Consider the following 26,736-nt stretch of genomic DNA (forward strand, 5'->3'; position numbering starts at 1 on the left):
AGAGCAGTTGTAATGTTCTACTAAACCCAGTCTTTTTAAAAAAAAATTTAAATGACAATCAAAATATTAAAATGGCTATCCAAGATAAAGGATTCCTAATGTAAAGTTAATCTTGCTTTATTTTCCAAACAAAAAATAGATACACTAAGAAATTTTACAGCTATGTTGGAAAAACATATATGTAGAGCGGAGTTTTGTTTTTCGTTTTTAAGGTACTGAGATTTAAATAACGACAGCCCTCTGATTATTTCTAATTATGCATTTAGCCTGAGGTATGTGAGCTTCCCATGTAATCATGTCAGAGCAAGTAGACATATTTACAGATTTCTTTAAATTTTTGAGCTATACATTTTTAGCAGCAGCAGCACCAACAGTAGTAGGATTTCTTATTTTATTAACTCATCTCTAGGTGTTTGTCTTCTATAATGCAGTGGTCTGTATTTGCCTTTTGTTTTGCTCAGTTACGACCTATGTTTAATTGTGTGTATTTATTTTTTGACTTATTTGCAATCTCTAACATGTATCCGGATATCATTATATTAGCAATAGCACAGTGCACGAAGTACAGCTGGGTCATGTACAAGAGTTGCTTAACCTTGAGGTCAATTCGAGGAGGTATTGTTTGTCCTCTAGTTGTCGTCGAGTCGCGCGGTAATTGTAGGCAACACACTGCGAAAACATCAGTGTCAAGTGATTCAGGCTTGAAAATACACCAGTACATCTGTACTCAGTATCAATGGCACAACTTCAATATTAACTCCCTTTGTCAAAGTCGTGTCTATGATATTTTATCCGAGGGGAGCGTGTTAGGGCGTGGAGTGAAGTTGTGTGCCGTCAATGAACTCTTTGATGATAAAGGAAATGTTAAGGTTTGAGGTTAGGTTTATGGTATGAAGTACATGAAGTAAGCAGATGGCAAAGGCCAAGGAGACGACATCAGGCAAGTGCGTAGTGACGTCACTGTTAACTTAGCTCCGCCTACAGACACATCATTGTTGTTATTGCCGTTCAGAGTTACTCTCTATCGAGGATGTTCTATGTTAACTGTGGAAAGATGTACATAACAAGATTAAGGCATTACAGATTCTGTAGGTGGATCACAGCTGCTACTTTCTGACTTGTACCTTCCTAAAGTTAGAAAGATCGCATGCAACATTATTTAAGGCCACACAAGCCCCCTCCATTCAAACTTTCAACTGTTTTCAACAGACAGGCGCTACAAACTGCCAAGTGCACGGAAACCTGCTTCCCAAAGGTCCTTCGCACCAGCAGCCATCACCATCGTAAATAAAAGTTTCAAGGACTAGTAAGTCTACAATATTACCTGGCATCTTGTTTAGGATGTTAGCATGTGTGAGAGTGAGAGAGAGAGAGAGATAGAGAAAAGGAAGGTGTAAGTGTGTGTGTGTGTGTGTTGAATGTCATGTATGCGTTATGTTGTTGTTGTTGTTGTGTGTGTGTGGTGTAGTAGTAGTAATAGTGATCAAACGAAATAATTCTATCTCCGACTTCTTTGGACAAGGAAAACAAAGTTTAATTTGACTTGATTCCAGTAGTATTTTTGTCCGTAAAGGGAAAATACTTTGTTATGATCAAAGATAAATCCGCATTTATTCCCTCTGACAACCGATTGTATATGTGAAAGGAAAGCTGACTATAACTGTGTAATGAATGCTGATATTAAATACCGCTGTACACAGTGCATCGCCTTATTGTTCATTATTAAAAGCAGACTCTTATATTAAAGTAGTAAATTATATTTTCTTTTACAAGTGCTGTTCTGTCTTTATCATACGATTTTTATTGTAAACATGAAAACTATTACCAACATATGCATAACTGGCTTAAAAATGTCGCAAATGTCAAAATCAGCTCGTAAGCCAACTTTCAGTCAGAAATACACCATGCCCAAACAAAATTGGATATATGAGAAGGTAGGACTGGTAACAAAGAGACGAGGATCATAATGCGTTTTTTAAATCAAATTCTTAGGATGTGGTCCATACATAAGAAATAGTTTAAAAAACGAAAGGAGGTAAGCTATTTCATCAAACAACAAAAACGAAGCAGACATGACCGTTAGTCGATGAAGACTGAAAAGACCTGGTAAACGTATAAAAACGAGTCTAACACATTGTCATATAGCATTACAAATAAAATCTTCGGAAAACAACAAAAAGAAAAACGGAGTGCACTCCTTCCCCTAAGCTGTCTACATGAAAGAACATAATGCTGTAGTATGTTGCGGGTATCTTGTTTGTCATAATATTTAGACTGTGTTTTTATTAAGTACTAAATGATTGTTTATCATAGAAAAAACTATGACTTTTGGGAGATGAAGTTTACAGTCTTCAAAAAATAGCTTTCTACGTTGAAGTGGGTCTCAAAACAAATGGCAATACAATATAAAACAAAAAGAGATAAAATTTCAACACGGATTATTTGTTTGCTATAAAGAGTTTGTAAAAGTTTAATATTATGTGCACTTATAACAATAGAAAAAATTGTACATTTTAGAAAAAAAAATGAATTATACGTTAAGTGGTACAGCTTACAAATTTTGCAAAATATGATTGTTTTACAGATCAGTTTGCTTTAAAGAAATGCCCACAAAGATAATATAATAAAAAGCGATAATTGAAAGTATATTAAAATTGTAGACAGTAGTCTTCCAAAGTCAGCCTAGGGTTGTAGGGTGACTGAAAAAGAAAATAATAATATTTCTAGATATTATAAAGATGTTAGGAAATGATTTATTATAAAATGTTTGCATCCTTAAACGTTTGTAAATTACGATTTTATGAAAACAGTTGTTTGAATGTTTTTACTGACGAGTTAAGACAGTTGTATAAGAATAAATAAGATTAAATATTTTTTTAAAATGTGTTCGCAGTAATAATAAAATCTGGGCTTTATAATGTTTGTATTCTCTATTGCACAGTTTAATCAAAATAACAATCATGAAATGATTTTAAAGCTGTAATTTTGTTAATGATTTCTTAATCAGCAGAATACGCGTTGTGTACGTTTATTCTGATTAAAAACTGTTTTAAAATATCAGTAACAAAATGCACTTGCAGCTACCAACCAACTCAAAATATAACATCCTAATGCAGAGTTCTACCAAAAAATATTGAGGGGAAAGAAAGGTTACCAGTGGTAGAAGTAGACGTTGTAGTTGTTAACGTTGTTACTGTTGTTGCTGATGAAAAAACATAATGTAATATAATTACTTTTAGAACTGTAAAAAATGTATTTCTGGTTGCATAGAAAATGTAAAGTTTAAGAATACTTCTTACTATAGATATTAAAGTAATAACTTACGAACTATAGACATTAAAGTAATAACTTACGAACACTACAAAACAAAAATATGCTTTTACCTTTTCCGATTCTAGATGTCGTGGTTGTAGTCACCTTTGTAACTGAAAAAAATATTCCGGTATATCATTATTAGGTAATTTTATACTAACAAATAAATTTAAAAATGTATGTTCATTGCGGGTATGGTATCTTGAAATTATGTTTATCACCTTAAAATAACTTAGTAGTTTTTATCTTTAGAAACTTTTTATTTTAAGTACTGTAGCAATCACGCACATATCGTTGCTCCACATTCTCACTCACTCAGAATTCAAGTGCTGTAATGTCTTAAAAACAAAATGTCCTTATTATTAATCTGATCCCATAAGTTATATGATGTTTATCATAGAAATTCTAAAACTCTTTTGCTCTAGCAAAAAAAGTTGTGTATACTCTTTTCCGTTGTAGTTGTTGTCGATGTTGTTGGTAAGGATGAATCTGAAAGTATGCGCAAACATTTGTTATATATTTAAACAATAAATAACGATTATAACCATATGATAAAAATATTTTATTTAATTTTTTTATACAGTTAAATATTTCTTACATTTTTAATTTTACGTCTTTTTTTATTTAATAAAACATGTATTAATAATTTTGAACAGTGTAACTATAGTACATTTGTGGTGTTCCCACTCGTTGTTCCGTTAGTTTATTGACATTTATGACATTTGTCTTAAAAGTGTAGAATATTTAGGCCAGAGAAACAAAAGAAAAGATGGGTGTATACCCTGTTTTGGTGCGGTTGCTCTTTGCGATGATGGGACTGAAAGAATAAAATTTTTCACTATTTTACATATTTACTGCATATTTTTATATTTGAATCGTAAAATTAAAATGTGTTAAAAATGTATCTCTTAATCTATTACTGTCGGTAAAAGTAATCAACTTTATATTCAATATGAAAAAAACTTGATTGCAAATAATTGTGCATTAAAAAAAGGCTTAAGTTTTCTCTAAATGTCAGCATATGTGTTGTCACTTTCCTTCCAATCTGAGAACGATAATAAAATGTCATTCTCGTCTACAACATCGAAGATTATAGAATAGGTTAGTCTGATATTTTTATGTCCGGTTAAGACCAAAATGTAATGCGTTTATATCTTCGCTCTTTTAATCAAATAGTGTTTCTTTAAGTATGTTTTTTACTATGTACGTTTGCAATTTTTCTTATTAAAAAGTGAAAGAAAAAAATAAGGTTGCAGAAATGTTTTATTAAATTTTTTAAGTTGACACATAAAGTATGTGCATACCTTTAGTAATGGTAGTATTAGTAGTCGGTTTTGTAACTGCAGGAAATTCAGAAAATAGAAAACAACTCATTATAGCAAAGCATTTAAAACCAGAGAACAATTTAAACTCAGCTATAGAGAGCTGTTACTGTTAAGCTGAGTAGGTGTCAAAATATCACGCTGTTAACTCCCTTACACAACCATGCTGGTTACTGAAATGTTTGGAAAACCTTATACTGCTCCCTTGTCTAATTATCCAACACATTGCTTCATCTTTTTAGCGTGATCAGTTTATATCAAAAGATAAGAAGATATAGCAAAAGTAAAAAAATTGCTTTTTTATGTAGTTTGACACATAAAACGGTGCTTACCCCTTCTTGGTTTAAAAGTAGTAGCAGCAAGTGGTTTTGACACTGTAGATGTTTCTGAAATAAGATAATTACAAATAATTGTAAACTATACCTTTAAAATATTATAAATTAATGATATAACAAATATAATCGCTAAATTACTCGTGATGTGTTTTAACGTTATGCACGCAAGTTTATCTTTATTACGATGCCTTCTCTTATCAGTTCCAGAGAGCTTTTAAAGCAAGCAGAAAAACAAAAATGTTTCAGTTACAACAAATAAAAGGAGAAAAACTAAGAATTTTAATCGTTGAATATAAATAAAAAGAGATTTAATCAAAAGCTGATTTTATTGGTAAAGAAAAAACGAAAAAAAGGTATGATAAAAATAAATCTTTCTCACCATCTTTGCAGATGACTCCGACGTCATCGACGTGGTCACATTCTTGGGAGTAGAGCACACTGTGTCTGCATTCCAACAGGCTGCTTTCTGTTCCTGTACAACTCACACCATCCAGAATAATTCTTCCAGCTCCTGCTCCATATGCATTTGATGTAACAGCTACTACTGCAGAGCTTTTATAGAGATTTCAAAAGTAAAATGAGCGGATTTAAAAGGACATTAAGTAAAAAATGATTTTAATTAAATTAGAAGATTTATCGACCAATAAACGAAACAAAGTGTAGCATTCTTAAAAAATGTTAAAGCCTAATAACTTATAGATTAAGTAGCATCATTTCTATTATATATATATACTTGTATTACATATTATAAATGTTTTAAAAGTATCTGAGCTATGGAACATGTCTTTTCTTATTAGCTAATAATCTCTCATTTTTAAGACAAAATTTTCAGAAGAAGACAAACCTGTTAAAGCCTAGCATCCTGCAGGCCACCCTGGCCTCTTTGTCTCCAAAGCCATAGTTGCAAACTGTGCTCCATTCTCCGTTGTGAAATATTTCTAGACGTCCCCCATTTCTGTCCCGTTAGCTAGACGGGCTGCTACCGGACTATCTGTTAGTTGTGAAAACAAACAGATTACTTGTTTTGTAAACAGTTTCTATTAATGCATGTAAATATATAGCTGAAAGTACAGGATGTTGATTTTCTGTTAATATTACTAGCTATTTCAGTGTATATTCACCTGGAAATTAAAAGGAACGCTATGTATTGTCAGAGGAAGATGACACTAGACTGGTTAATACAAAGAACGGTTAGGAGAAAAGGATAAAGAAGACTTTGTGCTACTCATGCTTTTTTTCTAATAAAAAAGATAAACTTTGTATGAGGGCTTTATTTTGTTTTCCAAATGTCAATCCCATTTTTTATTGTATAAAGATATATGTAGATATATGTTGTAGAAAACTAAATTCTAGAAAGTAATATGTATGATAGAGGAATTAGCATTGCACCAAAGTAACTGTAAGCTTTATTAAGCCATAATATTTTTATAAATTAAATAAGATTTTATATGACTTTATCTTAGAATGTCTACAAATCGTTGTCTACATCCTTACCAGAAAAAGGGAAGCAAAAAAGAAAAAAAGGGTCGCTATCATTTATAGCAAGTGTTCTCAAACGGTGGGGCGCGCCCCCTAATTGCACATACCTCGTAACTGTTAATGTAAAAGTAAAAAAAAAATTAAATAGAGACTGATTTTACTACAAAAACACAGTTGGGAGATGGGAAGGGAGAGAAAGCCCATTTCATAAAATATCTATTTCTTGCCATCCTTGCAGATAACACCGACATCATTGGAATGACTGCAGAGGTGAGAGATGAAACCCAAGTATTCGCACTCCGACAGACTGCTCTCTGTTCCGTTACACTCTATATCATCGAGGAAAAGTCTTCCTTCTCCTTCTCCGTATATACTTGATCCAACAGCTCTTGCTACAGAGCTGTTACATAAAGTAACAACAATGTCAGGAAAGATATTTTAACAAAACAGATTAACACACACGATGTAGAGTTATACGTTATTTCTAGATTAGGTAGTTTTATGGAAATATCTATTAAAAAAGAGATCAACGAAATTTAAAAAAAAACCCATTATTTTTCTAAAATGCTGCCCTATAAAATAATAAATAAGTTTAATAGCGTTGATACTCCCTAGCAAGGCCATTAAAATACCGCTATGTTACAATAGAGAAAAAAAGCTTTTACAGGTGGTTCATGGGCTATTACTTTGAAACAAAAAAGTTTTATTTGAGGGGAAGACAAACCTGTTAAATCCTAGCATCCTGCAGGCCACCCTGGCCTCTTTGTGTCGAAAGACATAGCTGCAAACTGTTCTCCATTGTCCGTGGCGAAATATTTCTAGACGTCCTCCCTTTCCGTCCCCGTCAGCTAGACGGACTGTTGGCGGACTAACTGTTAGTTGTGAAAACAAACAGATTAGTGATTTACAAATGATTTCTATTAATGTATGCAAATATTAAGCTGGAAGTACAGGATACGGCTTTTCTGTTTATAGTTCTAGCTGTTTCATTGTATATACACCTGGAAATCAAAGGGTTTGCTATGCATTGTACGAGGAAGACTAGACTTGTTAGAAAAAAGAATGGTTGGGGGAAAAAGGATAAAGAAGACTTTGTACTACTTACGCTTTATAATAAAAAGGTTAACATCTTCATGAGGGCTACCTGTGCTTTTCTAACTGCAAATCCTAATTTTTTTGGTATACAGATATATAGATATATGTTGTATAAAACTACGTACTTGATAGTAATAACATATGTATGATGTAAAAAAACATGACAGCAAAATAACTCTAAGTGCTGTCAATAAATATTTTATTTAATTAAAAGAGATTTTGATTGAATTTATGTTAAAAAAGTCTTATAACCATTTCTCTACACTCTTATCAGCAAAGGTAAACATTAAATAAAAGAAAGTCGCCCTTATATGTTTTAGCAAACCACGTAAACGAATTCATATAATTGTTGCCATTTTACAAAATATTTAAATAAATGATACCAGAAATGACTATGTCTGATAGAAAAGAGAAACATAGATAGAGGATACAAGTTACAAGCACAGCGATAATTGATATTGTATTTAGAGTCAGACGATCATTATTTTAACATTACAGTCCTCTAGTCTACACTTGGAGAGTTAAAGAAAGAAAACGTGTGTTCTTTATACTTAAAATGTGTGAGGTGACACTATTAACTACAAACGGTTAGAAACTACAACTGTTATTTACAAAAAGAAAATCGTTTCTTTTTAAAAATTTGTATCATTTACCGCTTCATTTTACTTTCCAATACTACCAGTTATAATAAGAGATTACTAATATGTGTGCATAGTAAATAGTAAAACATCTAAATGGCTCTATGGATAACACTGACAATGCCAATAATCTATTACAACTTATGAACTATCTTGTCCTGTTCCCTTTTTAATAGTATTGGCTAGAAACTTTTGTCACTGAAGCTGGTGATACCAACAGGATTTAAGTAGAACCATTGTTCTTATTCTCTTCCCTATGTAAGTCCAGAAGCTTCAATGCTGATTGACATTGCAGCGGTCACAGGCACGGCAAAGAAATAAAAATAATAATTGACTCGAATACCATTTTGTTATCATATTAACTATCCCTTTTAATAAATTGTTACCTCTTCCAATAAATGTGTATGGATGTGTGAATATGTGTTAAAGATATAAGTAGTTAACTTTCACTTTAACATCGTAATTGTTCTAGTTATACATCTGCTTGTCCTAAATTTATATATATAAGATAAATATAATCCATAAATGTAATAAATGCATAACTAATTTTAGAGTTGTAGAAGTCTGTGCTATTTTATGTTTGAATATCACAAGCAAGATAGATATTTGTTTTAAAGCTATAGCACATTTCGGACTAAGAAACAAACAAAAAAAGATGTGTCTATACCCTGTTTTGCTGCAGCTGTTTTTGACGATGATGAGACTGAAATTATAGAATGTTTACCTATTTTACATATTTACTGCATATTTTAGTTTTGAAATCTTACAAAAAATGTTGTGAAAAATTGTATCATTTAATCTATTACTGCCAATCAAATTATTAAAATTTGACATACAATAACAAACAAACTTTATTGCAAATGATTGCACATGGGACAAAAGACTTAAGTTCTTTCCAAATGTCAGCTTATGCGCTTTCAATACCCCTCTAACGAGAAAACGATAATTAAATATCGTTGACATTTTTGTCTACATCAACAATTTTCGGGTAATTTAGTCTGACCTTTCTATGTCCGGGTAAGAACAAAAAGTAATACGGTTATATCTTTGTTCTCTTAATTATAGTTATATAGTTATTTCCATAGGTATTTGCACTTTGTTCTTTTTTTAAGAAAAACGTAAGAAAAAGATAAGGTTAAAAAATTAAAATATAAATTTTTCAAGTTTACACATACAATATGTTCATACCTTGAGTAATGGTAGTATTAGTAGTCGGTTTTGTACCTACACGAAATGTGGAAAAAAGAAGACAACACATTGTAGCAAAGCATTTGAAAACCAGAGAACCATTTAAACTCAGCTATAGAAAGCTCTGAGTAGGTGTCAACATATCACTTCTCATACTGCCTTAATGATCTATCCTCGTAACTGCAATGTTTGGAAAACCTTTTTTATCAGTTCCAGACCGCTTTTACAGCGCTTTGTTCAAAACAATTTGACAAGGGAAAACAACTGGTATCATAAAAATTTACTTTATTACCGTCTTCGCAAATGACACCAACGCCATCGGAGTGGCGACAGTTGTGGGAGTAGAGCGGCTTGTGTTCGCATTCCAGCAGGCTCATCTCTGTTCCTGTACAACTCACACCATCCAGAATAATTCTTCCTGTCCCGGCTCCGTATGCATTTGATGTAGCAGCTACGACTGCAGAACTTTTATAGAGATACCAAAAGTAACAAGAGTAAGCATTTAATAGCTACACAGATTTCAGAATACAAAGTAAAAATGTAAAAACTCGAATTTCTATCAAAGAGCAGTAGTTTAGAACAAGCAAAATAAACGAACCTAACTGTAATATTCTTTCAATAACATTTAGATTTCCTTTTATAAATATTTTTATATCTTAATAGATATAAATACATATGTAAATACTCGTATATAGTTATTATAAATACTTTAGTAGAATCTTAGCCACGTAACATGTTTTTCACTAATTGCTGATAAGCTTTAATTTAAAGAAAAATGTTTAAGGCAAACCTGTTGAAGCCTAGCATCCTGCAGGCCACCCTGGCCTCCTTGTTTCGAATGCCATCGTCGCAAACTGTGCTCCATTCTCCGTTGTACAATATTTCTAGACGTCCCCCCTTTCCATCCCCATTAGCTAGACGAGCTGTTAGCGGACTAACTGTTGTGAAAACAAATAGATTACTTCTTTTAATGGTTTCCATTTACACATGCAAATATATAGCTAGCAGGATAGGAAGATGATTTTCTATTAGTAGTACCAGTTGTTTCATTGTATATACACCTGGAGCTCAAAGGGTACGCTTTGTATTGTCAGAAAAAGATAACACTAAACTGAATGAGAAAGAATAGTGTTCTGAAAAGGATAAAGAAGACTTTGTAGTACCTGACGTTTTCTTGCAAATTAAAAAAGAATTTTTTTTATAATAGCTTTGTCTGCTTTTCTAAGTATTACCTTTTTATTCTATATAGATATATAACTTTATGTTGTATAAAAAAACTTCTTGATAGTGACTACATGTATGAATCAGAAATCAGCATTGAAGAAAAAAATGACTGCAAGCTTTTTAAAGTATATTTTTGTTATATAGAAACTATTTGTTTGACTTTATGTTAGCATGTCTACGATCTGTTTGATTACAGCCTTACCCGAAAAAGTGAACAATAAAGAAAAAAAAAGCTATGGGTTTGTAGAAAGACTAATTTAACTAAGAAAAACAAAGTTGAGAGAGAAATGAGAGAGAGAGAGAGCCAATGTCATAAATATCTCTTTCTTGCCTTCATTGCAGATAACTCCGACATCTGCGTAATAAGTACCGTCCTTGTAGTAGAAAATCGAGAAATCGCAATGGAAAAGACTGCTCTCTGTTCCGTTACACTTTATTTCATCCAGAAGAATTCTTTCTCGTCCTGCTCCTGTTCCGTATACACTTGAGCCAACAGCTACTGCTCCTGAGCTATTCAAAAAATCATCAACAACGCCAGGAAATACTTATTTACACAATAGATTAACACACACGATGTAAAAGTTATAAGTTATTTGTAAGCATTTTTTACCCAAACGTTGCCTTGTGAAAAAAAATTACTAGCGTCAATACTCTCATGCAGGGCCAATATAATACCGTTATCTGATCGAAAAGAACATGTCTTTTACAATTGGTTCATAAGTTATTAATTTTCGATAGACCACAACTTTGAGGTGGAAGACAAACCTGGCAAAGCCGAGCATCCTGCAGGCCACCCTGGCCTCTTTGTTTCCAAAGTCATCGCTGGAAACAGTTCTCCATTCTCCTTTGTACAATATTTCTAGACGTCCCCCCTTTCCGTCCCCGTCAGCTAGACGGGCTTTTAGCGGACTAACTGTTAATTTGTTGTGAAAACAAACAGATTACTTGTTTAGAAAAGGTTTCTAATAATGCATTGCAAACATATAGCTTGAAGTACAGGATGCTGATTTTCTGTTAGTAGTACTATCTGTTTCAGTGTATATACACCTGGAAATTAAAAGAAACGTTATGTTTTGTTTGACGAAGATGACACTAAACTGGTTGACAAATAATGGTTGGGAGAAAATGATAAAGAAGACTGTACCACTTATGTTCCTTTTTGATAAAAAAGTATTAATGTTTTATGATAATTTCGTGTGCTTTCCTAAGTGTAAATCTTTTTTTTATTATAATGAGATATAGAGAGAATCGTTTTAAAAATTAAATATGTGATATAATACCATTGTGTATAATGTAGAAACCAGGATGACAAGAAACATACTGTACGATCTATAAAATTATAGTTTTGTGAATTTAAAAAATATTTTAAAGTTATGTAAGGCTGACTACCAGCTGTTTGTCTAAATCCTTACCAGATAAGTAAACAATAAAAAAAGAACATTACATTATTTACAGCAGTATCTATGTTTATATGACAGTCATGTAAAAATATGTTCTAGCACGCAGTATCCGACCTAAAAGAATGGTGGCATTTTACAAATCTACCAATAACTAATACCACAAATAATACATCTGATACAAAAAAGCAATTAGAAAGCACAATCGCTTGCTTTCTAACTTGTATGTGATGCTTGTATAAATGATATAGGCTGATTTTTACCTTTTCTTATTTTAACACGTAATAGAAAGCTAAGTAATACAGCTTATACTTTAACATCTTAATTCTCCTAATCATACATTTGCTTGTTCTAATTTATGTATACATGCATATATATATATACAGAAGATAAATATGATCCATAGATGTTTTAGATACATAACTAATTTTAACTAACTCAGCTATAGAAAGCTCTGACTAGGTGTCAATATATCACTCCCTTTACTCCTTTACTGATCTATCCTCGTTTCTGCATTGTTTGGAAAACTTTTTTTTATTCGTTCCAGACCACTTTTACAGCGCTTTGTTCAAAACAATTCAACAAGTGAGAAGAACGGTTAATATAAAATATACTTTTTTACCCTCTTCGGAAGTGAAATGGACGTCATTGGATTGGCGACAGTTGTGGGAGTAGAGCGGCTTGTGTTCGCATTCCAGCAGGCTCATCTCTTTTCCTGTGCACTTACGTCATCCAGAATAATTCTTCCTGTTCCGGCTCCGTATTTTTCTGATGTAACAGCTATTACTGCAGAGCTTTTATAGATATATAAGAAGTAAAACGAGTAAGCATTTATTAGCAACATAGATTTCAGAATACAAAAGTAAAACGTAAAACCTCGAAGTTCTATCAAAAACCTATAGTGTAGAGCAGTGATGCCCAAACTTTTTCGGCCTGGGGGCCAATACATTTCCGACATGCGTGTTCCTCCACCACTGCTAGCAAGCACTTGTTTACGCATTATCCTTCGGAAAATGGCTTCACTCCTCTGCTCAAAATGTGAGCAACTCTATAGCTTGCCCTTGCCTCAATTTCTTTTCTTTTCTCTGTAAATATTCTCGTCAAGCCTCCAATTTCTTGACGTTACTTAGCAATCTTGTCTTCGCGGCTCGAACCAAGGATGTCGCCATACTTGTTCTTGCGCTTTGTTTCATAGTGCCGTTTAATGTTGTGTTCCTTAAAATTAGCCACACTTTCTTTGCAAATCAAACACGTTGGCTCATGATCATGTTGAATAAAAAAGAAAAGATCTGTCCACTTGGAAGTTTCTGCACTCAGAGTCAACTCTTTGTTTCTTCGGCTCTCCCATTTCACCAGCACCAGAGCGCAAATGTTGGCCGCCACGACCAAATGACATTTTTGTACTAGAGGCACCGAAAGGTGTTGAGGGTCATTTTGTGCAGTTTGACTGTTCTTTAGTAACTGTGGGCAGAAGTTTCGCGGGCCGGATATGGCCCACGGGTCGTAGGTTGGGCATCCCTGGTGTAGAGCAAGGACAATAAACGAAACTAGGTGTAGCATTCTTTCAATAACATTTACATTTCTAGTATGAATACTTTTATATCTTAATAGACATAAATATATCTGTAAATGCACTTATATAATTATTATAAATACTTTAGTAGGATCTTAGCCACGTAACATGTCTTTTACTAATTGCTTACAAAAAATCTAATTTCAAGAAAAATGTTTAAGACAAACCTGTTAAAGCCTAGCATCCTGCAGGCCACCCTGGCCTCTTTAGTTTGAAAGAGTTTCATGCAAACTCTACTCCATTCTCCGTTGTACAATAGTTCTAGACGTCCGCCCTTTCCGTCACCGTTAGCTAGTCGAACTGTTAGGGGACTAACTGTTGTGAAAACAAATAGATTACTTCTTTCGTAAATTTTCTTCAATTATTCATGCAAATATATAGCAAAAAAGAGTCCCGTGTAAATTCTCTTATTTAACACAACATTCTGCTAAAAACCTTTAACGTTTCCCACATGAACACACATATAAATAGACGAAATTCAAATTTATCATACTCTTTACGCGATTCTAAGTAGTTTTATTTTGCCTTTAGGATCCATTTAAAGCAAAATGACTGCAAGCTTTTAAAAACTATATTGTTGCTATATTGAAACTATCTTTGGTTTGATTTTGTTAGCATAACACCAGAAATCACAATAACTAAGAGAAAACGACGATTACAAAGCAAACTCCGTTGGGTTCTGACATGTATTCTGCTGCTTTTATAAATGACATTGGCAGATATTTAAGTTTCCTAATTTTAACAGTGATACACGATTCTTACAGCCCAGCTTCCAAAGCTAAAATAACATTACATTTGACTAAATAAAAAATACCTAACTGCACATAGCCTGAAACCTAATGCTATAGTACATGGGTTTGAAGAAAGACTAACTTAACTAAGAAAAACACAGTTGAGAGAGGAATGAGAGAGAGAGAGAGAGCCAATGTCATAAATATCTCTTTCTTGCCTTCATTGCAGATAACTCCGACATTTTTGGACTGAGTGACGACCTGGGAGTAGGAGATCGTAAAATCACAATGCAAGAGACTGCTCTCTGTTCCGTCACAGCTTACCCAGTCCAGGAGAATTCTTCCTGCTCCTGCTCCGTATACACTTGAGTCAGCAGCTATTGCTAGAGAGCTGTTAGATAAATTATCAACAACGCCAGGAAAAACATATTTACAGAACAGATTAGCACACACGATGTAAAAGTTATACATTATTTTTTGATTAGACAGTTTACCTAATATATAAAAAAGATGCATGATACCTAAAAATATATACAGTTTTCTCTCAAATGCTGTCTTATAAAATAACAAAAGAGCTTAATACCGTCAATATTCTCTTGCAGGGGCAATATAATACCGTTATCTGAACAAAAAGAACATGTCTTTTACAACTGGTTCATAAGTTATTAATTTTAGATAGACCACAGCTTTGTTTGAATGGAAGGCAAACCTGTTAAAGCCGAGCATCCTGCAGGCCACCCTGGCCTCTTTGTTTCCAAAGCCACTGCTGGAAACTGTTCTCCATTCTCCTTTGAAAAATATTTCTAGACGTCCCCCCTTTCCGTCCCCGTCAGCTAGACGTGCTCTTAGTTGAATATCTGTTTGGTTGTGAAAACAAACAGATTACTTGTTCAGAAAAGCTTTCTAATAATGATTTGCAAATATATAGCTTGAAGTATAGGATGCTGATTTTCTGTTAGTAGTACTAGCTGTTTCAGTGTATATACACCTGGAAATCAAAAGAAACGCTATTTTTGTCTGACGAATATGATATATAGATAAACTAGGTGTGGTTTCCATAAAACTAACTTCTTGATAGTAATAATATATAAATTATATAGAAACTAGCCTGACAGTAAAATGACTATAAGCTTTATAAGCTTATCAAGCAGTAATATTTTTGTTAATGTAAAATGATTTTGTTTGACTTTATGTTAAAATGCCAACCGTTTTCTATACCCTGACCAGAAATAAAGAACAATAAAGAAAAATAACGTCCCTATCATTTACATTGGAATGTTTATATGACATTCATGTATAATATGTTTAGCAAACCTTCGTATACGAACTCATAGAATAGTGTCCATTTTACAAGAAATACAAATAAAAAATACGAGAAATACACCTGGAAATTAGTAGGTACGCTATGTAATGTCAGAAGGAGATGACACTAGACTGGTTGACAAATAATGGTTTGAAGAAAATGATAAAGAAGCTTGTTCCACTTATGTTCTTTTGTGATAAAAAAGGATATACGTTTTATGAAGGTTTCGTGTTCTTTCCTAAGTGTAAATCTTTTTTTTTATTGTAATAAGATATAGAGATATTTGTTTTAAAAATAAATACTTTATAGTAATACCATATGTATCATGTGGAAACCAGCATGCCAGGAAACAGACTGTACGATTTATAAAATTATAGTTTTGTAATTTAGAGAGATTTTAAAGTTATGTAAGGCTGACTAGCAGCTGTTTGTCTAAATCCTTACCTGAATACGAAGGAAAAAGCTACTGCCAAGACAGTGAGGGTTGAAAGTGAGTAAAAGCTACAGTGGAATTTTGTGATTGCGTTAAAAGAGCCATTGCCAGGACATGTTAATTCTATTATTCAGATATCTGCTTGTCCTACTTTATATGTATATATAAGATAAATATGATATGTAAGAGTAATAGGTACATAACTAATTTTAAGTAATTCAGCTTAAGAAAGCTCTAAGGTTTCAATAAAGCACTCCCTATACTCCTTACTGATCTATCCTGATGACTGCAATGTTTGGAAAACAGCGCTTTGTTAAAACAAAAAATCAACAAGGAAACAACTGGTTTCATAAAAATATACTTATTTACCCTCTTCGCAAATGACAATGACGTCATCGGTGGGGCGACAGTCGGTGGAGTAGAGCGGCTCGTGGCTGCACTCCAACAGGCTCATCTCTGTTCCTGTACAACTCAGACCGTCCAGAATAGTTCTTCCTGTTGCGGCTCCATATTCATCTGTTCTATCAGCTACTACTGCAGAGCTTTTATAGAGATATCAAAAGTAACACGAGTAAGCATTTCTTAGTAACACATATTTCAAAATACAAAGTAAAATGTAAAAACTCGGAAGTTCTATCAACAAGCTAGAGTGTAGAGCAAGCGTAAGAAACAAACAAAGTGTCATGTTCTTTCAATAACTTTTACATTTCCTAGTCTGAATACTTTTATATCTTAATAGACATAAATATATCAGTAAATGCTCGTATATAATCATTATAAATACTTTTGCATGATCTTAGCCACGTAACATGTCTTATAATTGCTTACATAAAATCTAATTTCAAGAAAATGTTTAAGACAAACCTGTTGAAGCCTAGCATCCTGCAGGCCACCCTGGCCTCTTTGTTTCGAAAGTCTTTCTTGCAAACTCTACTCCATTCTCCGTTGTACAATACTTCTAGACGTCCCCGCTTTCCGTCCCCATTAGCTAGACGAGCTGTTAGTGGAATAACTGTTGTGAAAACAAATAGATTACTATTTTTAATGGTTTCAATTTAACGATTCCAATATAGAGCTAAGAGTACAGGAAGATGATTTTCTGTTAGAAGTACTAGTTGTTGTAGTGTATATACATCTAGAGCTCAAAAGGTACGCTTTGTATTGTCAGAAAAAGATGACACTAAACTGAATGAGAGAGCGAATGTCATAAAAATCTCTTTCCTGTTTCATTGCAGATAACACCGACATCTTCGGAATGAGTGCCATCCTGGGAGTAGGAGATCGTGAAATTCGCACTCGAAAAGACTGCTCTCTGTTCCGTTACACTTTACTTTATCGAGGTGAATTCTTCTTGTTCCTGCTCCGTATACACTTGAGCCAACAGCTGTTGCTCCAGAGCTGTTAAAAAAATCAACAACAACGGCAGGAAATACATATTTACAACACAGATTAACACAGACGATGTAAAAGTTATACGTCATTTCGTGATTAGACAGTTTATCTGATCTATAAAAAAGATGCATGATACCTAAAAATATAAACGGTATAAAAATTTTTGATTTTTAAAATAACAAAAATGTTTAATAGCGTCAATACTCTCATGCAGGGCCAATAAAATACCGTTATCTGAACAAAAAGAACATGTCTTTTACAAATGTTTCATAAATTATTAATATTAGATAGACCACTGCTTTGCTTGAGGGGAAAGCAAACCTGTTAAATCCCAGCATCCTGCAGGCCACCCTGGCCTCTTTGTTTTTAAATTCAGTCATGGAAACTGTTCTCCATTCTCCGTTGTAAAATAGTTCTAGACGTCCCCCATTTCCGTCCCCGTCAGCTAGGTGGGCTGTTAGCGGACTAACTGTTAGTTGGTTGTAAAAACAAAAAAATTACTTGTTTAGAAAAGGTTTCTAATAATGCATTGCAAATATATAGCTAGAAGTACGGGATGTTTATTTTCTGTTAGTAGTACTAGCTGTTTCAGTGTTTCTACACCTGCAAATCAAAAGGAATGTATTGTCTGCGGAAGATGACACTAGACTGGTCTGTATGTTAAAGGGATACTCAAGGCTTGTGATATGGCTCTGGCGACGGTCAAACATTTCAAAAATATATTTAGTTACAATTACAGAGCACGAGAGCAATACAGGAGAAATAAATGATTCGTTTCTCACTTAACCACCACTTATTAGCACTATTTCGGTTGCCGATGTTTATAAAAAATTTTAAAAAATACAGTGACATCGACCCTTGTGTCCTTCCGCAGAGTAACCGCGATATCTTCCCAAGATGGTCAATAAGACGAGTCTTTTACGACATCAGTCTCCTTATGACGTCACAAGCACAGGAAATTTCTGTGGTCATTGCGAAAATTTGACGTCAGTTTATTCGTATGACGCACTCTGTGTGTAAGGCTTGTAAGGCTCTGTCTTTCGGAAACTGATGAAAATAAAATTTTGAATTTTTTCCCATCTTTTTCCGTGGCAATCGGGTGGCAGCAATTTCTCGAGGCATGGTTCTCACTATGGAACCACACGTCATAGGGTTCCCGTGGACGGAGAACGAGACTTCGTGGAAGCAAAAAAAGAGTCCCGTGTCATTTCTCTTATTAAACACAAAATTCTACTAAAAGCCTTCAACGTTTTCCACATGAACACACATATAAATAGATGAGATTAAAATTTATCATAATCTTTACGCGATTCTAAGTAGTTTTATTTTGCCTTGAAAATCCTTTTAAGCTAAACAAAAAAAAGAAAGACTTTGTATTAATTATGCTCTTTTTTGCTGATGAAAAAAGAGGGCTTCGTGTGGTTTTCTAAATGTCAATCTCATTTTTATTGTTTATAGATATATGTTGCATAAAATTAAATACTTGATAGTAATAATACATGTATGATACAGAAACTAGCATGACAGTAAAATGACTGTAAGCTTTATCAAGCCGTAATTTATTTGTTAATAAAAAAATGATTTTGTTTGACTTTATGTTAAAATGTCTGCCAACCGTTTTCTATACCCTGACAGAAAAAAAGAACAATAAAAAAATAACGTCGCTATCATTTACATCATTAGAATAGTAATAACATATGTACAATGTAAAAAAAGGGAATGACTGTATGATTAATAAAATCATAATTTTGTTAATTTTAAAAGATATGTAAGTCTGTCTACCAACTTCTTGTCTAAATCATTACCAGGAAAAGGAAACAATAAAGAAAAAGAAAGTCGCTATCATTTACAGCAGTATCTATGTTTACATGACAGTCATGTAAAAATATGTCTTAGCACCCAGTACACGAACTTAAATAATGGTGGCATTTTACAAAATCTACCAATAAATAATACCAAAAATAATAATCTTGACATAAAATGACAAACAATTACAAAGCACAATCGCTTGCTTTCTAACTTGTATGTGATGCTTGTATGTATGATATAGGTTGATTTTTACCTTTCCTTATTTTAACAGTAATAGAAAGCTACGTTTTAATAAATTGTTAACTCTTCCAGTAAGTATGGATGTGTGATTATGTGTTTAAGAGATAAGTAGTAAAGCTTACAGTTTAACATTTTAATTGTCATAATTATACATTTGCTTGTCCTAATTTATATGTATATATAAGATAAATATGATCTGTAAGTGTAATAGGTACATGACTAATTTTAACTAACTCAGCTATAGAAAGCTCTGAGTAGGTTTCAATATATCACTCCCTATACTCCATTTACTGCTCTGTCCTGATGACTGCAATGTTTTGAAAACCTTTTTTTTATCAGTTCCAGACCTCTTTTAATGCGCTTTGTTGAAAACAATTCAACAAGGGAAAACAAATAGTATCATAAAAATATACTTTCTTACCCTCTTTGCAAATGACACCAACGTCATCGGAGTGGTTGCAGTTGTGGGAGTAGAGCGGCTTGTGTTCGCATTCCGACAGACTCATCTCTGTTCCTGTACAATTCACACCATCCAGAATAATTCTTCCTGTCCCGGCTCCGTATGCATTTGATGTAGCAGCTACGACTGCAGCGCTTTTTATAGAGATACCAAAAGTAACAAGAGTAAGCATTTATTAGCAACACAGATTTCAGAAAACAAAGTAAAATGCAAAAGTTCTACCAAAAAGCTATATTATAGATCAGTGATGCCCAACCTTTTTCGGCCTGCGGGCCAGATCCATTTCGGACAGACCGTGTCACGGGCCACTTCACCGCAAAAATACAAAAAGGAAAAAAAATAGGCAGATACCATTTTTTATTAGAAAGAAAGTTGTACTTACCATAATTATATAGTATTAGTGGGATATTTGAAGTTGTTTACCCGAAACCAACTTCTGAATGTCCGGCCTCATCGTAGAGACACCAAGTCGGAGCACTGAATCGAAATGTTCGTCCATCAAAAAAAAGATTGGGAAACGCCCCTACGTGGGGATAAATACTTCTTCCTTTTTTTCTTTTTTTAAGGTCTTCTTTTATTACTAACATGCCGATTTCCTGCACTGTGGGCAGAAGTTTCGCGGGCTGGATGGCACCGCGTCGCGGGCCGGATATGGCCCGCGGGCCGTAGATTGTGCATCCCTGTTGTAGAGCATGCGCATTAAACAAAACAAAGTGTAGCATTCTTTCAATAACTTTTAGATTTTCTAGAATGAATACTTTTATATCTTATTAGATATAAATATATCTCTAGATACTCGTATATAATTATTATAAATACTTTAGTAGGATCTTGGCACGTTACATGTCTTTTGCTAATTGCTCCTACGCTCTAATTAAAGAAAAATGTTTTAAGACAAACCTGTTAAAGCCTAGCATCCTGCAGGCCACCCTGGCCTCTTTGCTTCGAAAGCGTTTCATGCAAACTGTGCTCCATTCTCCGTTGTACAATAGTTCTAGACGTCCCCGCTTTCTGCCCCCATTAGCTAGACGAGCTGTTAGCGGACTAACTGTTGTGAAAACAAATAGATTACTATTTTATGAATGTTTTCCATTTATGCTTGCAAATATATAGATAAAAGTACAGGAAGATTTTTTAGTTAGTAGTACTAGTTGTTTTAGTGTATAAACACCTGGTGCTCAAAAGGTACGCTTTGTATTGTCAGAAAAAGGTTACAATAGAGAGGTTGAGAAAGAATGGTGTTCTGAAAATGATAAAAACGTTTTTCTACAACCCATGCTTTCTTTTGCTAATTTAAAAAAGAAAAACTTTTTGTAATCGTTTTGTGTTCTTTTCTAAGTATTTACCTTTCTATTGTTTATAGATATATAAATTTATGGTATCTTTATTCTTGATAGTAACTAAATGTATGAATCAGAAATCAGCATTGAAGCAAAATGATTGCAAGCTTTTTTAAACTATATTTTTGTTGAGATTGAAACGATTTTTTTTGACTTTATGTTAGCATGTCTACAAACTGTTTGACTACAAGCCTAACCGAAAAAGTGAACAATAAAGAAAAAGAGCCATCAGTTACAGCATTAGTTGTGTTTATGTGACAATCACATATAATATATTTTAGAACTTAGTAAGCGGTATCATAAAATCGGGGCCATTGTGGAGGATGTTCAAATAAGTAACACTAGGAATCACAATACCTGATAGAAAACGACAAACAAGTACAAAACACAATCGTTTGCGTTCTGACATGTATTGTGGTGCTTGTGTGAATGATATTAGTTGATATTTACTTTTCCTTATTTTAACAGTGTCAGTCTTAAAGCCCAGCATTGAGAGCTAAAATAACATTACGTTTGATTAAATGAAAAATACCTAACTGCTCATAGCCTGTAAGAGGTAATATAATAGTAAATGTGTTTGTAGAAAAACTAATTTATCTAATAAAAACACAGTGAGAGAGGGATGAGAGAGAGAGCCAATGTCATAAAAACCTCTTTCTTGCCTTCATTGCAGATAACACCGACATCTGCGTAGCGAGTGTAGTCCTGTGAGTAGGTCGCAAAATCGCAATGGAAAAGACTGCTCTCTGATCCGTTACACTTTACTTTATCCAGAGAAGTCTTCCTGCTACTGCTCCGTATACACTTGAGTCAACAGCTATTGCTCCAGAGCTGTTAAAAAATCAAGAACAGCAGGAAATACATATTAACAACACAGATTAACACACACGATGTAAACTTACGTTATTCCTTAATTAGACAGTTTATCTGATGTATAAAAAAAATGCATGATACCTAAAAATATAAACGTTTTTTCTTATATGTTGCCTTGTAAAAAACACAAAAGTTTAACAGCGTCAATATTGTCTTGCAGAGCCAATATAAAACCGTTATCTGATCGAAAAGAACATGTCTTTTACCATTAGTTCAATAGTTATTAATTTTAGATAGACCAAAACTTTGTTTGAGGGGAAGACAAACCTGTTAAATCCCAGCATCCTGCAGGCCACCAAAGCTTCTTTGATTCCAAAGCCATCGCTGGAAACTGTTCTCCATTCTCCGTTGTACAATATTTCTAGACGTCCCCCCTTTCTGTCCCCGTCAGCTAGACGAGCTCTTAGCTGAATACCTGTTAGTTCTGAAGAAAACAGATTATTTGTTCAAAAATGTTTCTAATAATGCAAATGTAAATATATAGCTAGAAGTACAGGATGCTGATTTTCTGTTAGTAGTACTAGCTGTTTAGTGTATCTACACCTGAAATTCAAAAGGAACTCTATGTTTTGTCTGAGGAAGAAGACACTAGACTTGTTTATAAAAAGAATGTTAAGCAGAAATGGATAAAGAAGACTTTGTAATACTTATTTTCTTTATTGCTGATGAAAAAAGATATTTTTTTATGAGGGCTTGGTGTGGTTTTCTAAATGTCAATATCATTTTTATTGTACATAGATATGAAGATATCTGTTCCATAAAACTAACATCTTGATAGTAATAATATATGTATGTTATAACAACTAGCATGACAGTAAAATAACTCTAAGCTTTATCAAGCAGTAATATTTTTGTTAATTAAAATTGTTTTGTTTAATTTATGTTAAAATGTCTGCCATCCGTTTTCTACACCCTGACCAGAAATAAAGAACAATAAAGAAAAATAAGGTCGCTATCATTTGCAGCATTAGAATATAAATATATGGCATTCATGTACAATATGTTTAGCAAACCTTCGTATCCGAACTCATAGAATGGTGGTCATTTTACAAGAAATACAAATAAAATAAATCAGAAATGCACCTGGAAATTAGTAGGTACGCTATGTAATGTCAGAAGGAGATGACACTAGACTGGTTGAGAAACAATGGTTTGGAGAAAATGATAAAGAAGTTTGTTCCACTTATGTTCTTTTTTGATAAAAAGGATTAATGTTTTATGATAGTTTCGTGTGCTTTTCAAAGTGTAAATCTTTTTTTTACTGTAATGAGATATACAGATATTTGTTTTAAAAAATAAGTAATTGACAGTATTACCATATTTAATAGGTAGAAAAGAGCATGACAAAAAATGACTGAACGATTTATAACATTATAGTTTTGTGAATTTAAAAAATTTTTTGATGTTTTGTAAGGCTGTCTACCAACTTTTTGTCTAGATCATTACCAGAAAAATGAAACAATAAAGAAAAAGAACGTCGCCATCATTTAAAGCAGTGTCCATGTTTATATGAAATTTCTGTAGAAATATGTTCTAACAACCAGTATACGAACTTAAAGAATGTGACATTTTACAAAATGTACCAAAATATAATACCATAAATGATACACTTGATACAAAATGACAAACAATTACAAAACACTCAACATGCGGTGAAGAAGGCTCAACAACGCCTCTTCCTTCTCCGGAAGCTGAAGTCTTTCTCTGTCTCCCACCAATTTCTTCAGCTTTTTTACAGATCGCACATAGAGAGCGTACTGTCCTTCTCGTTTATTTGTTGCTACAACAGTTTATCGGTGAAGGACAAGAGCAGCCTACATCGGGTGGTATCCACCTGCTCCAAAGTCATTGGGTCAACTCAGAGTTCTCTTCAGATTCTGTACAATAGGCGGACTCTACTCAAGGTGTCCGCCATCCTTCGTGATGACAGGCATGCTCTGTCGACAGAAATTGTCCGACTCCCCTCGTGCCGCCGATGTTGTGTGCCTACATGCAGGACAAGCAGACTGCGGCTGTCTTTTGTTGTTTCTGCCGTGGGACTTTTGAATGGTTTATGAATGAGACATGAATAGTTTTGTGGATGCAACTGTGTTCAAATTTTAATTTTCATTTTAATCGAGCTGCAACAGAATTGCCCTCTGGGACAAATAAAGTTTCATCTTATCTTATCTTATCTTATCTTATCTTATCTTATCTTATCTTATCTTATCTTATCTTATCTAAAACAGAATCGCTTGCTTTCTAACTTGTATGTGATGCTTGTATATATGATATCGGTTGATTTTTACCTTTCCTTATTTTAACAGGTAATAGAAAGCTACGTTTTAATAAATTGTTAACTCTTCCAGTAAGTATGGATGTGTGATTATGTGTTTAAGGGATAAGTGGTAAAGCTTACAGTTTAACATGTAACAATTCAACAAGGGAAAACAAATTGTATCATAAAAATATACTTTTTTAACTTCTTCGCAAATGACACCGACGTCATCGGAGTGGTCACAGCTGTGGAGGTAGAGCGGCTCGTGGCTGCACTCCAGCAGGCTCATCTCTGTTCCTGTACACCTCACACCATCCAGAATAATTCTTCCTGTCCCGGCTCCGTATGCATTTGATGTAACAGCTACGACTGCAGAACTTTTATAGAGATACCAAAAGTAACACGAGTAGGTATTTATTAGCAACACAGATTTCAGAATAAAAAGTAAAATGTAAAACCTCGAAGCTCAATCAAAAAAAAACAAACAAAACAACAAACCAAACTATAGTGTAGAGCAAGCACAATAAGCAAAACTAAGTATAAATACTTTTACATCTTTGCACAAATAAATATATCTTTAGATGCTCGAATAGAATTATTATTAATATTTTAGCAGGATTATAATTACATAACATTTCTTTTTCTAATTGCTTCTAATTTAAAGAAAAATGTTTAAGACAAACCTGTTAAAGCCCAGCATCCTGCAGGCCACCCTGGCCTCTTGGCTTCGGAAGCGTTTCATGCAAACTGTGCTCCATTCTCCGTTGTACAATATTTCTAGACGTCCCCGCTTTCTGTCCCCATTAGCTAGACGAGCTGCTAGCGGACTGACTGTTGTGAAAACAAACAGATTACTTTTTTATGAATGTGTTCCATTTAGGCTTGCAATTATATTGCTAGAAGTACAGGAAGATCATTTTTGTTTGTAGTACTAGTTCTTTCATTGAATATACACCTGGAAATCAAAATGTACGCTTTGTCAGAAAAAGAGGACACTAGACTGTTTGAGAAAGAATGGTGTTCTGAAAAGGATAAAGAAGACTTTGTTATACACATGTCCTGTTTAGCTAATAAAGTTAGGAACAACTTTTTATAATAGATTTGTTTGCTTTTTTAAGTATTTATCTTTTAATTGTTTATGGACTTATACTTCTATGTTGTATTGAAAAAACTTCTTGATAGTAACTACATGTTTGAATCAGAAATCAGCATTGAAGCAAAATGATTGCAAGCTTTTTAAACTATATTTTTTAATATAAAAACTCTTTTTTGCTTGAATTTATGCTAGCATCTCTACCAACTCTTTGATTACATACAGCCTCACCCGTAATATGTGAGGAAGAAAGAAAAAGAGCTTCGCCATCAATTAGAGCAGTAGCTATGTTTAATGTTTATATGACTTTCATGTATAATATGTTTTAGAACTTAGTACAAAGTATCATAAAATCGTGGCCATTGTACAAGATATTCAAATAAATAACACAAAAATCACAATACCTGATAGAAAATTACAAACAATTAAAAACACAATCGGTTGTGTTCTGACATGTAGTGTGCTGCTTGTGTAAATGATATTGGTTGATATTTATTTTTCTGTATTTTAACAGTGTCAGACAGTCTTACAGCCCAGCATCCAGAACTAAAATAACATTACTTTTAACTAAATGAAAAATACCTAACTGCACATAGCATGTAACAAGTAATGTAATAGCAAATGGGTTTGTAGAAAAACTAATTTAACTGAGAAAAATACAGTTGAGAGAGAGAGAGAGAGAGAGAGAGAGAGAGAGTGAAAGAGAGAGAGAGAGAGAGAGCCAATGTCATAAAAATCTCTTTCCTGCCTTCATTGCAGATAACACCGACATCTTTGGAATGACTGGCGTTTGGGGAGTAGAAGATCAAAAGTTGCACTCCAAAAGACTGCTCTCTGTTCCGTTACACTTTACTTTTTCAAGGAGAATTTCTCCTGTTCCTGCTCCGTATACACTTGAGTCAACAGCTGTTGCCCCAGAGCTTTTAAAAAATCACCAAGAACAGCAGGAAATACATATTTACAACACAGATTAAGACAGACGATGTAAAAATTATACGTTATTTCTTGATTAGACAGTTTATCTGATCTATAAAAAATGCATGATACTTAAAATATAACTTTTTTTTTAGCAAATGTTGCCTTGTAAATTATAAAAAAGTTTAACAGCGTCAATACTGTCTTGCAGGGCCAATATAATACAGTTATGTTAACAAAAAGAACATGTCTTTTACAATTGGTTCATAAGTTATTAATTTTATATAGACCAAAACTTTCTTTGAGGGGAAGACAAACCTGTTAAAT

General features: G+C 33.5%; 1 protein-coding gene across 3 annotated transcripts; it reads right to left on the minus strand.

Annotated features, from left to right (window-relative positions):
* Nucleotides 1–1,517: 1,517 nt before the first annotated feature.
* Nucleotides 1,518–13,874, minus strand: LOC112568729 (deleted in malignant brain tumors 1 protein-like). 3 transcript variants are annotated; one of them, XM_025246184.1, is made up of 12 exons: nt 13,731–13,874; nt 12,613–12,784; nt 11,359–11,506; nt 10,925–11,103; nt 10,160–10,307; nt 9,662–9,834; nt 9,370–9,405; nt 8,849–8,884; nt 7,173–7,320; nt 6,676–6,848; nt 5,814–5,960; nt 5,383–5,521 (listed from the first exon to the last, which is right to left on the minus strand). In XM_025246184.1, the coding sequence occupies exons 2-11, from the start codon at nt 12,695–12,697 to the stop codon at nt 5,908–5,910; spliced, it is 1,179 nt and encodes a 392-aa protein (XP_025101969.1). In that variant the 5' UTR covers nt 12,698–12,784; nt 13,731–13,874; the 3' UTR covers nt 5,383–5,521; nt 5,814–5,907. The 3 variants fall into 3 exon arrangements, with proteins under 3 accessions (XP_025101971.1, XP_025101969.1, XP_025101970.1); XM_025246185.1 differs by lacking the exon at nt 8,849–8,884; XM_025246186.1 differs by lacking the exons at nt 6,676–6,848; nt 7,173–7,320; nt 8,849–8,884; ... (5 more) ...; nt 12,613–12,784; nt 13,731–13,874 and adding exons at nt 1,518–2,699; nt 3,155–3,202; nt 3,384–3,425; ... (2 more) ...; nt 4,617–4,652; nt 4,967–5,020 and having other exon boundaries at nt 5,349–5,521; nt 5,814–5,958.
* Between the last annotated feature and the right edge of the window lie 12,862 nt (nt 13,875–26,736).

The sequence above is a fragment of the Pomacea canaliculata genome, linkage group LG7 (genome assembly GCF_003073045.1).
Source record: "Pomacea canaliculata isolate SZHN2017 linkage group LG7, ASM307304v1, whole genome shotgun sequence".
NCBI classification, from domain to species: domain Eukaryota; kingdom Metazoa; phylum Mollusca; class Gastropoda; order Architaenioglossa; family Ampullariidae; genus Pomacea; species Pomacea canaliculata.